The sequence below is a fragment of the Anneissia japonica genome, unplaced genomic scaffold (genome assembly GCF_011630105.1).
Source record: "Anneissia japonica isolate Jap-2015-1 unplaced genomic scaffold, ASM1163010v1 scaffold287824_len104088_cov138, whole genome shotgun sequence".
NCBI classification, from domain to species: Eukaryota; Metazoa; Echinodermata; class Crinoidea; order Comatulida; family Comatulidae; genus Anneissia; species Anneissia japonica.
Genome location: NW_022744323.1, coordinates 1 through 16,020, shown reverse-complemented (window position 1 = coordinate 16,020; position 16,020 = coordinate 1). Strand labels below are relative to the sequence as shown.

Genomic DNA, 16,020 nt, shown 5'->3' with positions numbered 1-16,020 from the left:
TAAAGGAGTGTGACACCTATCACGCACTACTGATGTAATATAATGTTCAATAAACGAGGAAGTAACTCTGGCCTATAAATTCTAAGAAGCAGTTTTGTTCGACGTATGTTTTCTGACTTACAATATAGGCATTGGAACTATCACTCTATTAGTTTGTCTGGTGGAATACGGTGCGCCTTCTATTCACTTCTTAACACCTCTGCCTGTGTGCCTTCCTGCACGCAGTGTCTATTGTGGATCAGATATCCCAATGTGTGGGAAAACATTTATGGATAATTTGGGCCCGTATTTTAGGTCAGAACCAGTACCGTATCAAGGAGTCTTGTAATGGGGGTGGGGATAGTGGAGAGGGATTGAAGGTGAGGCTCGATGAATGTGGTAAAGAGCGCTAGCCCGCAAAATAAAGTGATATTGAGCACGAATTTTTGCTTTGAACATTTTCAATGTGGGAGGGGGACTGGGAGGCGACTGGGAGAGAGCCTGTCTCTTATACACATCTAGATGTGTATAAGAGACAGGTTGGCGCCACGGATCGAAACAGCCAAGTACCATAGAACAAATTATGTTATGATTCTGTAACTGTTTTATAAGTGTTACTGCTGCATACTATTTTTGTATTTGTGACCAGTTAATTTTTTTTAATAAAGTACTTGTTCTTCAAAGATAAGCCAGTTTGCTATAACAACACTGCAAACGCGAAAACCTTTTCTGTTCACTTTAACCATTGCTGTTTCGATTGCATGTTTTATAACTTTTTTTTGTGCTATTTTTATGTATTGAAAATGCTTTGAGGCATTCTGCCAACTTTATAGGCTATATGAAACTAATCAAATTACATATAATGAAGTCTATATTTGCAAAAAATATGAATACGATGTAAATAAGAATTAAAGGTATCTGAATTATTCTAGAAAAGACTTTATTTCTATGAACAAAATGATACAGTAGAAGTAAATTTTACAGAAACTGCGCACGTTGCAAAGGCTAAAAGCATGTATGCACGGCATACGTTACAAGTGACATACAAAATCAAACATTAAAGATATACTGTCTCCGGTAAAGTATGGACAAATTCATGGATCTTTCTAAGCGCCAATCAAACTTAACAACTGACCAATCAGAACACAGTATTCAATAGCCAGAAATATGCACATGCCCCATAAACACGCACATTTACATAAGTTTGAAAGGAAGTGGGGCTATAGTTAAAGCCTATTATCCCAACACAGACAGTATATCTTTAAATTTGATTGGTTCAATATTTTAAATCACATGACTGATTCCCAGGACAGTAATTGGCACACTTCACATGATCATTGAGAATTGAAACACATATCATAATTTATTACTAATACCCTACAGTATTACTTTCAAATAACTTTTTACTAATCTTGTTAAGCATGATCCAAGAAACAACAATTATTTGAATGAACAATAGGTCAAACGGATCTTTCCGGTGTGTCAATCAAATTTAAAAACTGACCAATCAGAGCAGGGCTAGGAATATGTGCGTCTCGCATACACACTTAGCAACAATATCCAAGGGGCGGGGCAGTTCCTCAGCTTTCTCCCAGAATGCAATGTGACTCACAGAAGAAACCATTTTCTTAATAGAGTTGTAAGATTGTTTGCAATCTAAATCAGGGGTGGCACCAGTATTTGCTCAATGGTGGAGCCCGATGTCCCAACATTAGTGGGTGTGGTCAGGTGTCGCTCAAAATCTCTTGGAAGTCATCCAAGGTTTTTCTTCCTGACGGTTCAAGGTGGAGCTCTCCGATGCCTGGCCACCCCCACTGGTGCAACCTCTGTTACTGGATAATAAATCTAATTAACTAATTAGTCTTCTTGATGCTTCAAAGCGAACAAGGAGTTTTATATTATATGACAACTAATTATTTTATACTATGACAACAGTCTCAAACTACATATATTGATATCATCATTTAAACATCCATAATGTACCCGTTTAGTCCGCTAGCAGAATAGTAGCAATTACATTTATTTATATCACTTTTTGAGTTTATCCTTCTGTACCTAAAGGTAAAGGCAAATATCCTGAGCATACAAATTCTTGGATTGGCCAAGATTAATGTATGTTTATTTATCCTTACCTGGGGATGGATATTGAGAAACTGTGTTTATAAATGCTACTTAAACATCTATGTCAATTTGATGAATGCATGTTTAGTTCTACCTTCCATTGCTAAGTCAGTGGCGTAACGCCTATGGGCTCTCAGTCAAGGGGCCCACTACTCATACTTCTAACAAAGCCTTCACATTACGGTCTAGTAACCCAGAACTAGCACATGAAAACAATGTAACTCCTAGGTTTTAACCCAAGAATATCCTTACATGGACTCGCACTTCTTTTATAGGAGGCCTATCAATTCAAAGGGCTCCTTGGCCGATTTTGTGACCCTCGTATATTGATTACTAAAATGTATGGGGCCTCAACACTCACCTGAGGGTCCCATGACTCTTGCTGTTACACCACTGGGCTAAATACTACTGATTCATCCAGATTTGTAAAAGCGTAAATCCAAATATTTATACATCACTAAAGCACAAATATTTACTTTAACTCTAAAATAAAAGACATTATATTTGCATCTATACAAAAGCCTGGATTGGTAAAACCGATATAATTTATTTATGGTCGCTAAAATTCTATGACAAAATATAAAGGGAATTTAACAAGTAGTTACATTTTAATATATACACAATCGCCTCTTATCCTAAAAGACACTACCTTCTCTATAAATATTCTTCCATATGAAAATTAAGTTCTAAAAACTGTAAAAAATGAAAAGAAAGTCTTAAATGTCGCACAATTACATAGAAAGCATTTAAATATCCACACACTTATTTTACTTACTGGTTCTTTGTTTTTGTAAAGTGATTCATAATTATCAATCTAATTCAAACAGAAATATACGTCTTAAACATAAAATTGAGATGTAGTATTAATATTTGTGTTTGAAAAAGATGATAAACCATGAAAAAATAATAAAATGCGATATTCAGCCGTTCAAAATTCAAACCCTTCATAGTAAATAATTTTAAAAAAATCTTTTTTATTACTTCAGACTTCTTCTACCACACATAACTCAGTATGTCTGAACTTGGTGAATGTTTCTACGTCTTGAGGGTGACAGAGATCTTGTTCTTGACCGCCGTGGCGTGTTCAGTATAGCCTGGGCATCCTCATACCCCTCACGAAACCCCCTTTCCATTTGCCCAATGCTTCTCTCTAATGAGTGCGTTGTTAGAGAATGCGAGTGATGTGCCTGGATGAGTTTCTCCAAGCGAGTGATGATCTCGTAATCCGGGACAGCAAGAACAGTAACATCCAAGCTCAGCATACGTGCAACTACTTGACGGAAGTCGAGAAGTTGCCGCTCTCGTTTTTGGATATCAATGAGTAGTGCTTTTGTTGCGCGTAATTCTTCCACAAGGGCGGTAACCGATCGTTCGGCATGCGATTTCTTTTCATGCGCTTCATGTTCAGTAAATTCAATCTCGTTTTTCATTCCTGCTATTTTCCGTGCCTGTCTTTCTTTAGTCTTCTCAAGTTTTGTTAGCTCTTTGCAAAGTGCTTCAATCTGATCACCCTGGGCCATGTTTTCAACCTATAATAAAAATTACACATGTTTACAATTTTTTTATTTAAATAATTGTCTTCTTAAGAAATAAATATGATTTATTCATAAACACTAATTTAACAATAAAATAAATCTAAATATAGAAATGAACAAATATAAACATACAATATATTTTATAATGATGATCTTGAACTACAATGAAAATAAGTTTGCCAGTTCAGTTCTTTATTTTGATTTTATCCTTGAACATTATTTTGGTTCAGGATAAAGAAATTTAAAAAAATAAAAAAATAAAGTCCAAAATTGATTTTGATATAGAAATACTTTTTAAATCATTTTATCATTATTATATTAATTACTGTTATTACTATTAGTAATAAAGATTATTATCATTATTATGAATGTTATAATTATATCCATCTATATGCCCTAAAAGGACCTTAAATCTTCCTCAGTATCTTTTAACACACTCTGTCCACCCTTCACCTCAGTTTTATGGAAGTCAGTCATTTCTCAGTGCCTCATTTCCCTTTGGAATGACTTACCAACCAAAATTTGACTAACAACTAACACAATCACAATCAAACAACTGCTCAAAACACATTTATTAATTTTTATTTTGTTTTATTCTGGATTTTTATTTCTAATGAAAAAGCGCATTGAGGCTTTTAGCAAAATGCGCTTAATCAAGATCGAACTATTATTATTATTAACATGGTAATTACCTTGACCTCCCCGATGTCCATCAGTTTAGCCTTTAGCATTGCAATGGCTTGTCTGGCAGAACCAAGCTGACCTCGCAGACGGTCATTCTCTTTTTCAAGTTTCTTTTTTCCCATAAAGATATCATCCTGAATAAAAAAAATAACAACAATAATTATACATATTTTGTTTCATACTATAAATGCACATACCTGAAAATCATTGCACTATATGGCTCTGAAGCCAAAGGACGAATTAGAATGAAACTTTGCACACATACATAAACACTATTGTAAAGAGATAGCTAACATTGTTTATTATATTTATAATTCATAATGTAAAACACAATTCAGACTGAGTTACGACACCAAAGAATCACTGGTGCTTATGATCAGTCGCCATATCTAGGCCTACAATAAATTCTCTATCAGGTGGGAAAATAAACTAACATAACAGTTTAGTAGACTTTCATGCTACGTTAACAGCAGAAGAGAAATTTTTATTCTTTTTGTTCAGGAGAAATGCACTATGCATCCAACTGCAGCAACACACCTTCCCATACTTAAAAGAGTATTGTTATTGATGAAAACAAAATTGCAGAGGCCCCTGCAATCAGAAGATGAGTAGTTTATCAACCAACACCAATCCACAAATGGATAGTTTTTACCTTTTCCTTTTCCAAGGCAGACCTTCCATGTAAGCTGTCCTCCTGAGTGCAAATCTTCTTCCTCAACAAATCAATGTGTAAGTCTTTGCTCTCTACCTGCTGCTTCATCGTCTTCAACTTCCGCTGCAGATTGTACACATGAGTTGTCTTGTCTGTGATTGTGTCTGCCTCTTTTCGCATTACCTGTTCGGCGCGTGCTAAAACAGCATCTGTGCAGAGGTCGAATCCAACGTCAAGAGCAATCACATCCATATTTAGGACTCGGCACATTTTTTCAATGAAAGCCATGTACTGTGGAAGTAAGACATAAAACAAATTTAGTTGAATATCAGATACAACACCACATTATATATACTGTCTCTTATACACATCTAGATGTGTATAAGAGACAGATATAGAAATGAACAAATATAAACATACAATATATTTTATAATGATGATCTTGAACTACAATGAAAATAAGTTTGCCAGTTCAGTTCTTTATTTTGATTTTATCCTTCGTAGACGCCTGTGGACTTCATCAGCGTACAGTAAGTGATGCTCACCATATAATTCATCAAAAATATTTTCAAGCTATAGAGAACAGTATATACCTTTTTCCGCTCAGCACGGAGAGTGTCTTTCAGTACTTCACCAGTGTTTAAACCATCTTCCATAGTTCGAATCCTCACTTTAAAGTCTCCCAAATTATCCTCTGCCTCCCTTGCTCTCTTGATGGTGGAGTGGTGTAGGTCTACTTGGTTATGGAGCTGCTCTGTTAGACTCTTTACCTTAGCCTCAAGTACATCAATAAACTATAAATATAAATATATATTGAAAATATAAATATATGATAATAACAATGATAAAGTGTAAATCATAACGATTAGATACATTTTAGAAGTGACTAAAATAGGCAATGTAATATTGGCTTCATAATACTAATAATTCTTTACTGGTCCTCATGCAAATTGGAAATTGAAAATTTGAGCTGGATCTTGGGGCAGCAGAGCAGCGCCACCCAACTTAACATATTATGGATACAAACATAGTCATTAGCCTGCCTAACTCTCAAAGTTAGGGTTATCCAAGGAGGCGAGCGGTCAGACTCCAATTAAAACTGACACTTGGCTGGGTTTCAACTGGGGTCCACAGCACAAGAAGCCAACCGCTCAGCTCTAGAAAGAAAAACCCAGTAAGTACAAAAAATGGTTGCTATAAATCATCTTACACTTTGTCGCTCAGTTGTGTTGGCATGTATTTTCTTGATGTGAGACCGGATAATCTCTTCTGTAGGCTCACACGATAACACTGCTGCTAAGGACTCCTTCAAAGACTTCAGCTCAGCCTTAGCCACTTGGGCCTCGAACTCCAACGTTGATTTAGTGTGACCATACTCAGCGAGACGGGATTCACGTTGTTTTAACTCTTCTCTGGTAAGCTCCCATGCTTTTTTGTCGGCATTGAAACGTTCTCGGAGAAGTTTGTTCTCTCGCTCAAGTTCAGTTTTTGCTTGAATTGCACTGTTTTTTTCCTAAAAACATTAAATAAAATTTTAAACTGCATTACAATTTATATTAATAGTCAAAAAGTCTGTCACATAACATGGGTCCACGAACTTAGATTATACAAACCAGGCCTCATTCAGTCCAGTTAGTATAGCAACTGAAATTAACCAGAGTATTCTGGCTTCAATTTAAAAAAAAAAATATTTACGTTATTATAATTATTTAATGACTTATATGGTATATAATAGAAGTTGAGCCTACCAATCGCATTTTTTCGACTGAGCTGAGCGAAGACGTTGACTGCTTCTGCTCTCTGCTAATCTCTTCTGCCAGCCGCTGGATAGTCTCTCGTCCAGCTTTAGATTCCAGCTCAAGATTGCTAAGTGCTTCTGAGAGGGTACTAACTTTCCCTCGCAGCGTGAGGTTCTCCTGCACGACCTCGTTGATCTAAAAACAAGAGAATTTTCTGAAAATTATAATTCAGATTAACGACACATGTGACCCCACAGTCACCCCCCTCCCTTTTTAGTATGTCCATCATTGTTTGTTATACCTTGTTGTTTTTAAGACTACTAGGTGCTAACTACCAAATCTATTTAAATCCTTTTGACATTTTTTAGTACACACCTTTGATGTCATATATTCCGGTGTTCTGTCCTCAACAGATGCAACATCTTTGAGCTGCAAGAACATACTATGGAATTGCCTATCCCATGATTCTAGTTTCCTCTCCGCACCTTCCCTTCCCTCAATAAGGTTGCGTATCCTACGTTCCAGCTCAAGAATCTTCTCTTGAAGATTGTTGTTTTCCTTCTGCAGCGAGCCGATAGTGAACTCTCCACGTACGGATATATCGTTTTTGTCCTTTAGTTCCTGGATGCGCCCTTGGAGTGTCAGCACGAGGGCAGCATTACGATCGCTGCTCTCTCTGTACTTGTTCACTTCAACTTTTAATTCATCAATCTGTTCATCACGGGAGGTAATACGACTCTGATAATCTCGCACCTAAATGTAAAAACAATTAGATGTTATATTCTTTATTTATGCATTTATTTTTTTTCAATTCTGTTTGGGCATGACTTTTTTATTTCTTGTTTTGCATACTTATTTTTTTAAAGATCATCTGAGGAGGGCGGAATGAAAAATACAAATAAAATTTTGTTTTCTTATTTAGGATATAGTTTTGCCAAAAACATCCAGATGGAGAAGAAAATAAAAAATTAATTTTATTGGTGAATGTAAAATAGGATGGTTAAATGCTTCAAATTTATTTAATTAGGAAGAAATATACATATCTTATCTTTTGAGATTTCAAGGCAGCGGAGGGCGAAATAAAAATAAAGAAAAACTTTTTTTTTCTGAAATTTCCTCTTTTCGTGGCAGCGAGTGCGCTATTTGGCCAAAAAATAAATTTTATTTTTATTTGAAATCATCAAAATTTTGCAGCTGGCCGGTTCGATAAACAAGGTATAAAAAAATTCTCGCCTTATGATATTAAGCCAGATGGATGGAGTCAGGTTACAATTAATTATGTATGTTCATTCTTCTATACCACTGTTACTTCAATTTTTAAAATACTGTACTATAAACAGTAGCACCCCGTCTTTCAGAAGAGATGTTACATTGTTGGCTGCTACACCAAAGGCGCAGCCCAAATTTTTCAGTTTCTTAATCAGGACCAGCTAAAATTACTTTACTTTATGATATAATTTACTGCAAAATGAAATATGTAATTAAATATAATTTGTGGAAATAAATTTGTTATCGTAATATCATACCTCACTCTTCAATTGGTCATTCTTCAATTGCAAAATGCTTACATCTTGCCGGAGAGAGTCACTTGTGTGATCGTGGGAAGAGATGACTTCAGTAGGATAAATTGTTGAATACTGGAAAGAAAATTCCATAAAGCAATAAATAGATAATAAAATGTGTGGCTACGAAATATTTACAAATTATGAAAACATAGAGATCTACATGAATACATAAAAAATATTTAAAAAAATCTTTTATATAATTATTACTTTACATTATGTTATTTATGATTTTATGTAACTAATATAAAATATACTAATGATTGAATGAATGGATGAATAAAATAATGAACGAACAAATGTAATAATGAATGATGAATTAATAACCCTAAAAAATAAAGCAAATAAAATAAAATAAATACTAAAAATATCCTACTACATAATACAAAAGTTCAAATACAATATATGACAACATTGTGGTATGGATAACCATGGGGGAATAAAAGCAGATTGTATACTGTAGTATTACAGTATATTGTATTGTATTATATTGTATACTGTAGTATTATATTGTTTACTGTACAGTAGGCCTATTATTTGTACTGAAAAATAAATATTGGAATAATACAAAGCCTGACCTTCAGCTTAATGGCATAAGATACGCCATGAATTTTATATGAATTTATGAGTATTAGCCTACGATTAAATTGAATGATGTGTTCAACAATGCACACATAAATGCATTTGTATATAACCAGTATCTACTTCGTGCACAATAATGAATATGGTTTCCATAGAAATATGTTAATTCATCCTGGCATAGAGTAAACTGTACATGTACAATCTGTGCATTTGACTTATGAGAGATGTCGAAGTTCAAAGCATATAAATATAATATTAATAAGGTGAAACATAGTTTGAAGAATGTCTATTTTCAACTAATTAGATAAATAATAATGTTCTATAAAAAATGAAAAGCTGTGGCAGTTGCCCTGTCCTGCAACATAATTATTCTGTGCATGAAATTATGGGATAACTTATACATGATGACACATAACAAGGTCATTTAGAAACACAATAAATAATTAAAATTTATTCTATTTGTAAAAAAATTGGGCATAAAAAAACAAATATCAGTAATTAAAAATGAAATATCAATAGTAAAACATAAAAAATATTACATGAAAAGTCTGGAAGAAACAGCTATTAATTATGTACAATAAATAATTAATAATTTTATAATATATATATTGGGTGTAAAGTAATTAAAAGATGTAGATTTAAAGTTGACTTTTTATTATCAATCTATTTCTAAAATTATTATTATTTTTATACTTTCTGGCTATTTCTAACACTTTAAGATGTGTTTCACCAAATCAGGTTAACAGATCTTGTGAAATATTATAATTACAATATATGGTCTGCGGCAAAATGTGTTGTTAACGATGCTGCAGTTAATCATGTGTGACCGTTGCTAGTGGTATCCGTGTTGATAATAAAACAGAGCTGTCATCTACAACAGCGAGTAATGCTTTGACAATTACTGATGCAGAAGCAATTTTATCAAACCTTAGATCAATAATAAGGAACTCGCCACAAATTACCTAGGATTTGTCTGTAGTAATGATACATCTTATTATGTATAGCGTATACATGTGATATTATAGCTTAGTGTATGACTACTTAATGGAATATCCTTGTAAAGGGTGTACATGATATATAAATAAAAGAAATCTTAGCATGCCTATATAATACAATCAAAAGGTATGAGATACTAATAAATTATAGCATAGTGACAATGTGTCATCCACATAATTATAATTTAGAAAGCTTTCTATGACTCTACACTATCAGGATTAGGCAACACTTTTTTATTCCTCGTTTCACAAACTTATTTTTTTAAAGATCATCAGAGGAGGGCGGAAAAAATAAAAATAAATTTAAGTTTTCTTATTTAGCAAATAATTTTGCCAAAAACATCCAGACGGAGGAGAAAATAAAAATAAAATGTTATTGGTAAATTTAAACAGTATAGTATTGGGATGATTAAATGCTTTAAATTTATATAATTAGGAAGAAATATACACATCTTATCTTTAAAGATTTCAAGGCAGCAGAGGGCATAATAAAAATAAATAAAACCTTTATTTTTTTCTGAAATTTCCATTTTTTTAATTAGAAAATCAACTGAGCAGTATCATTTTAATTTAGTGAAAAACAAAATTGGATTCACTTTTTATATGCTTTTATTTTGTGCAAGAGTACACATCGATATGAACAGTTCCGACAGGAATATTTAACATACTGAAGGGAGTAAGACAAGGAGATCCAATTTCACCAAAACCGTTTACTGCAGAGATGGAGAACATCTTTAAAAATCTGGATTGGGGTGCTAAGGGAATATTGGTGAATGGTGAATACCTAAACAACCTAAGATTTGCTGATGACATCCTATTATTTAGTCACAATCCAGAGGAGCTTCAGATAATGCTACATCAATTGCACGAAGAAAGTAAAAAAACTGGACTAAACATCAACATCAGTAAAACCAAGGTTATGTTCAATAAAGAGGTAGTAGCAGGTAGTACCATAACACTAGATGGAAAGACAATTGAAAATGTAGACTGTTATGTATACTTGGGCAAGAAGATAAGGATGGAGGATGACACCACTGCAGAAGTTAATAGAAGAATACAGTTAGCATGGGTAAAATTTGGAAAACTTGGGTTCATATTTCGGGATAAAAATTTATCGCTTTCACTCAAGAAAAAGCTGTTTAATCAATGTATTTTACCAGTCATGGCTATTCAGCTGAAACTTGGCAACTACGAAGAAAATTGAACAGAGATTGAAAGTGACAGAAAGAGCAATGGAACGTACAATGATGGGAATCACAAGAAGAGACAGAGTCAGAAACGAAGATGTGAGGAAGGCTACAAAAGTGAATGACATAATACACGAAATAAAGAAGAGGAAATGGAGATGGGCAGGTCATGTAGCAAGAAGGACGGATAATAGATGGACAAGAAAAGTAATGGATTGGGTGCCAAGAAATCGAGTCAGGAGAAGAGGTAGACAGAAAAGAAGGTGGATGGATGAAATACGAGAATTCAAAGGCATTACATGGAGGAGAGGAGCACAGAACAGAGAAGAATGGCAAGTCGATGAAGAGGCTTTCCTCCTGCAGTGGAGCGAAATAGCTAAATGATGATGATGATATGCTTTTAAACCAAACTATAGATTATTTTAAAATTTAAGGATAGAATTTGAATTTAAATGTGGAAGACATTATTAGCACTCTCTTATACTATTGAAAACAATTTGTATGAATATATAATAATTATGAATTTGAAGTTGATTATAAAAATGCAAATAATAAAAAATTTATAAAAAAATTTAAGCAGATATTAACATACCTTATCCTCTGGGCTAAAATGTACCCTCCGGTATGGAGTCGATGACTCAACCCTAATGAATGTGAAACAAATAAAGAAATGTAATATCAAACTGAAACAATAAATGCATGCAAACTATGCAATGAATTATTATTTATTGCATTTTAATAAGACAACTGAATTTGTAAAGTAAATTTTGGGGATTTAATACTAGTAGCTTGAATACTACATTGTGCAATTTTCAATATATTTTGTCTGTCACTTTTAAAGGCTGTTTGTCATGGCTGAAATTTAAATGAATTAATTAATTAATATTATTTATAAGAATAATCTGTCCATTCTTTACCTTGATAAGTCCTGGATCAACTTATCTTTCTTATCAAGTTCCGATTTGTAAAGTTTTACTTGATCATGCAACTGTCAAAAATAAAAGGAAAGTACAGTAATTAGTTTATTGTTCATCTATATAGCACCGTTCTTTTCATATTAAGAGCTTACTTTATGTCCCAAGTCATTGGGTCCACATGCTTAAGTGTTGCTGCTGTAATCAGCAGATTAGCAGGCAACCCAAATGTACCCAAGTACTTCTAAGTGGACAGAAGCAATTCAGATATTTAAAGTGCTTTTCTCAGCAAGAACACAAGCAACGTACACAGCGACGGATTGCCAAACTTGGGGTTGCGAAATCAAACCCACGACTGCGCCAAACTGCTTCTATCTATCTAGGCACAGGTTTCAATCTGTGAATTATTTGAAAAAACAATTTGACTGTAATAATTCAACAATTTTCAATATGTACCTATCTATAGGCCTAGGTAACTTTATAATATAAGAGCACATTTATAAATTAACAACGCAGTTAATCAACTTTAGCTTTAAAATGGTATGATGATCAAATAGAAATAGTATAAACTTACATCCTGTATCATTTTTTTCGTTTGAAAGCCACTTGGTTGAGGACTCCCTAGGCCTAGTCCTGGGCTATTTGGCCGGCTACTAGACCGTCCGGCAGGTGGGGCTGACCGACTGAAACGAAGCCTCTCAATTTCGTCTTCCAAAAGCGTCAAATTACGGTCCATAGATCTGTGGCCATTTAATTTCGGCAATCCATCGTGTCTGTCTTTGCCGAGGTACGACATAATTAAGTTACTTCCCTCTGAAAAGTGAGATACCTTAGTTTTCAGAGACAATAATGTGCATGCACTTGATGAGAGTAACTCACATGGACTCACAGAGCCATCAAATAATTCCCAACACAACAATGTGGGTTACACTTTATTGTGATGGCAAAACAATGTTGGCATGGGCAACAAGAAGGAGAGGAATAAACATGAAAACACCCTCTAGAGTTTATATGTGTCGGTAACGTAATTGATTGATATTTGTGCCTAGCCTTCATTTGTAATCGTTGAGTACAGTATAATGTATTTGTGGTCTGGACAAATGAGCCTATTTTCTTTGCTAAACCGTTGGGGGCGTTAGGTGGAGCGATATCCATTGTTTTTTTTCCACTTTATTTCACTTCCCTACATAATCATAGGCCTAGTTTGTTTTTGGCCGATGCATACTCCATAAAATGGCTTTCAGATACAACACATCGACTGGGAAATTATCTCCCAGTACACCACAGTTAGCCTACAACCCTGAAGTGAGTAGTTGGCACTAGGCTAGCCTTAGCTAGCTAGGCCTAGCTAGGCTAGGGCCTAGACAGTTAGTCAGGCTTAGACCTAGCCTAGGCTAGTCTACCTATTTAGCCTGTCTCTTATACACATCTAGATGTGTATAAGAGACAGTACATAAACATGTACAGTGGGCCGGGCCTTCACTCGTGTCATAAGCACCAGCAATTCAAACTCATGAAATCTAATAAAGAGAGCAGGGACTACAACAACATAGCCCTACATGATTACCTTCCATGTTTGTTTGTTAAGCAAGTTGTAACTTCTTATAACATTCTAAAATGCAAGTCTAGCCTAATTTGATAACTCTTTTCACTTGTTTTCCTGCATGTAACATAGGGTATAAAGAAATTGAAGTGTGCCGACCCCCCAAAGATCCAATGGGCTGTCAAACCGATGCCACCAGCACCACAGTACAGTCCTCTAGGAGGTGACCAAATATTTGGAAGTTTAATAAGAAATAGGGTTTATGAGAAATGGCCACTGTTTCAGGTATGTATAATAACTACTGTATTTCCAAATACAGACTCAATATTTTTACTGATGATGATCTTATTAAATGTAAACAAAAAAACCATGGTGGCATTTCTGATTACATTTGGAGTTCTAAATGCCTTACTAATTATATACAGTATATTCTTGTTATCTTTCATATTACTTGTATTTAATTTTGCAGGCAAATGATGGCGTTCCAGTGCACTTAAAACGAGGAGCAAGGGATCGAGTAAGCTTTATGCTCTTTGCTGGATTTGTTGGTTGCTCTACTCTATATACGTTATTTCAACTTGGACGACTAATAAACAAAAAATAGCAATGCTAAATCTTACAAATTATTAATAAACTACAAGATAACAAGATAGATATGAAGTTGCCTGATATTGCTGATCCTCCATTTAGCATTCACAAATGAGAATAGTTTTATTAACATCTTGAAAAGTAAGGACTGTTAATTAAAATGTGTGAGTTTGTTTTTGTTGCAGTACAGGAAATAAGGACATTTGAAACAGATATACTTGGTGTGAAGAAATAATTGTTTTGATATTGTAACTTGATTGTGTACTTTATCCATAGTACAGAGAATATTGCAATAAATGTTGTGAATGCGTTGTTGAAAAATGTTTTTTATTTTTATATATTGTTTTTTTATTTTATTTTTTATAGTACAGTATAGTTATTTATAGTTGGTGACCCTTCCAGCTTAGGGGGCCACTAGAATAAAGTGAAATCGAAATAATAATAAGATGCTTTATAAATGTGCTGTCACAGGATTTGAACCCACGACCTTGAGATTGAAAGGCAAGCATCTTAACCAGTAAGCTACATCTCCACTGCAATCTTGTTAATATTTTGGTGATGCTGCTTCAGGCAGAAAAAAAACACAAATAAATAATTTACAAATACTAACATTCAAAGATATAATACTACTTACCAAACAGGTTCTTGTAATCTCGAAAGCTCCAATGAGGGCAGTGTAATAGAAGCAGTAGATCTTAAAATCTATTAGTCAATCAACCACTAATCAATCAGCCGCTGGGTGGATGTGGGGTGGGGGCGGGGTTTGCATTATTAATCAAAAAGGGACTGAAATTAAATCAGCTGTGCATCGGAGCTAACAGGTTTACACAGTAGTTAAAAATATCACATACGTTATCAATTTCCAATTAGTCACAGATTAAAAAATATGTCAACTATTTACAGACATTTTACTACAAAAATCCGTAAATTCGCTTGCATAAATACAAGGGTATATGCAAAAATAGAAATGAACTATTAACGTCTGTTAATTGCCAAAGAAAATATTTTACTGCCCGAATATTCAGTTTATTTAAAAACAGTTCATTAAAGGTTTAAAATTTCTTGTATTGGAGATCCAACAGCAAGAACACTCACCAATTACAAGATGGAACGATGCTCAGGTCTATGAAACCAGACGGTGGCGGATCCAGGGATTCGAAATAGAGGGGGCCTAGGAAGTACTTGGACAGATGGAGGGTCTAGATCGCCTCAGGCCCACCATGGTTGGGGCTGGGGTGCGAAATGTTATGGCTATGGCACCACTAGATGGCTGGAAATGGCATTCTAAAACTTGAATTTGAATGTATTTTTTTTCTTAATTTTTTATATAATTTAGAAAAATGTAGGTGGTGGGGGGAGCTTTCCCCTTGAGTCCGTCTATGGAGACTTCGAGAGTTCAAATGTCATTTGACAGACTCATTAACATTCTAGTGTCGCAGGCGTTTTGAACCGGCCAGTCCTCTGGGATTCTTACCTCGGATTTGGCTTTAGTGAGGGAGGCGCTACCTCGCAAAATAAGGTGATATGAGACGAATTTTAACTTGAGCGTGATGTTTTGCTTCGAACATTTTCAATGGGACGACTGGGAGAGAGCTTTTTTTTTTTTGAGGGATCAATTTTAAGTTAACTTTTAATGCGACACATTACATATCCTACGTTCGGACATTTCTTAAATAATGTCCGATTTTCGGGCCTTTACTAAGAATATAAGAAGGGTATTATACCTGTTAATTGAGGGGTGGTTTCATTTTGATTTAGAATCAATAAATAGTTTAATATTAATAATATTAATTAAATATACAAAATAGAGTAAGCATTTCAATTATTGAATTTTAATTTTAATATTATTTTAGAAGATTTATTTAGCTCAACCAAATATCATATCCAAATGTTGGAAAAGTTCTGAAATTCCAGCCACCCAAAATATACAAACGCCCTC

The 16,020-nt window shown here is 34.3% G+C and overlaps 2 protein-coding genes across 2 annotated transcripts; one reads left to right on the top strand and one right to left on the bottom strand.

Moving 5' to 3' along the window:
- Positions 1–900: 900 nt before the first annotated feature.
- On the bottom strand, positions 901–12,915 carry LOC117119632 (coiled-coil domain-containing protein 170-like). Its single transcript, XM_033264465.1, has 11 exons — positions 12,525–12,915; positions 11,954–12,024; positions 11,629–11,680; positions 8,237–8,347; positions 7,086–7,463; positions 6,720–6,905; positions 6,182–6,484; positions 5,565–5,765; positions 4,972–5,262; positions 4,328–4,453; positions 901–3,629 (listed from the first exon to the last, which is right to left on the bottom strand). The coding sequence occupies exons 1-11, from the start codon at positions 12,744–12,746 to the stop codon at positions 3,108–3,110; spliced, it is 2,463 nt and encodes an 820-aa protein (XP_033120356.1). The 5' UTR covers positions 12,747–12,915; the 3' UTR covers positions 901–3,107.
- A 164-nt stretch (positions 12,916–13,079) lies between these two features.
- Positions 13,080–14,402, top strand: LOC117119634 (cytochrome c oxidase subunit 7A-related protein, mitochondrial-like). Its single transcript, XM_033264467.1, has 3 exons — positions 13,080–13,255; positions 13,626–13,778; positions 13,963–14,402. The coding sequence occupies exons 1-3, from the start codon at positions 13,184–13,186 to the stop codon at positions 14,095–14,097; spliced, it is 360 nt and encodes a 119-aa protein (XP_033120358.1). The 5' UTR covers positions 13,080–13,183; the 3' UTR covers positions 14,098–14,402.
- The last annotated feature ends 1,618 nt before the right edge of the window (positions 14,403–16,020 follow it).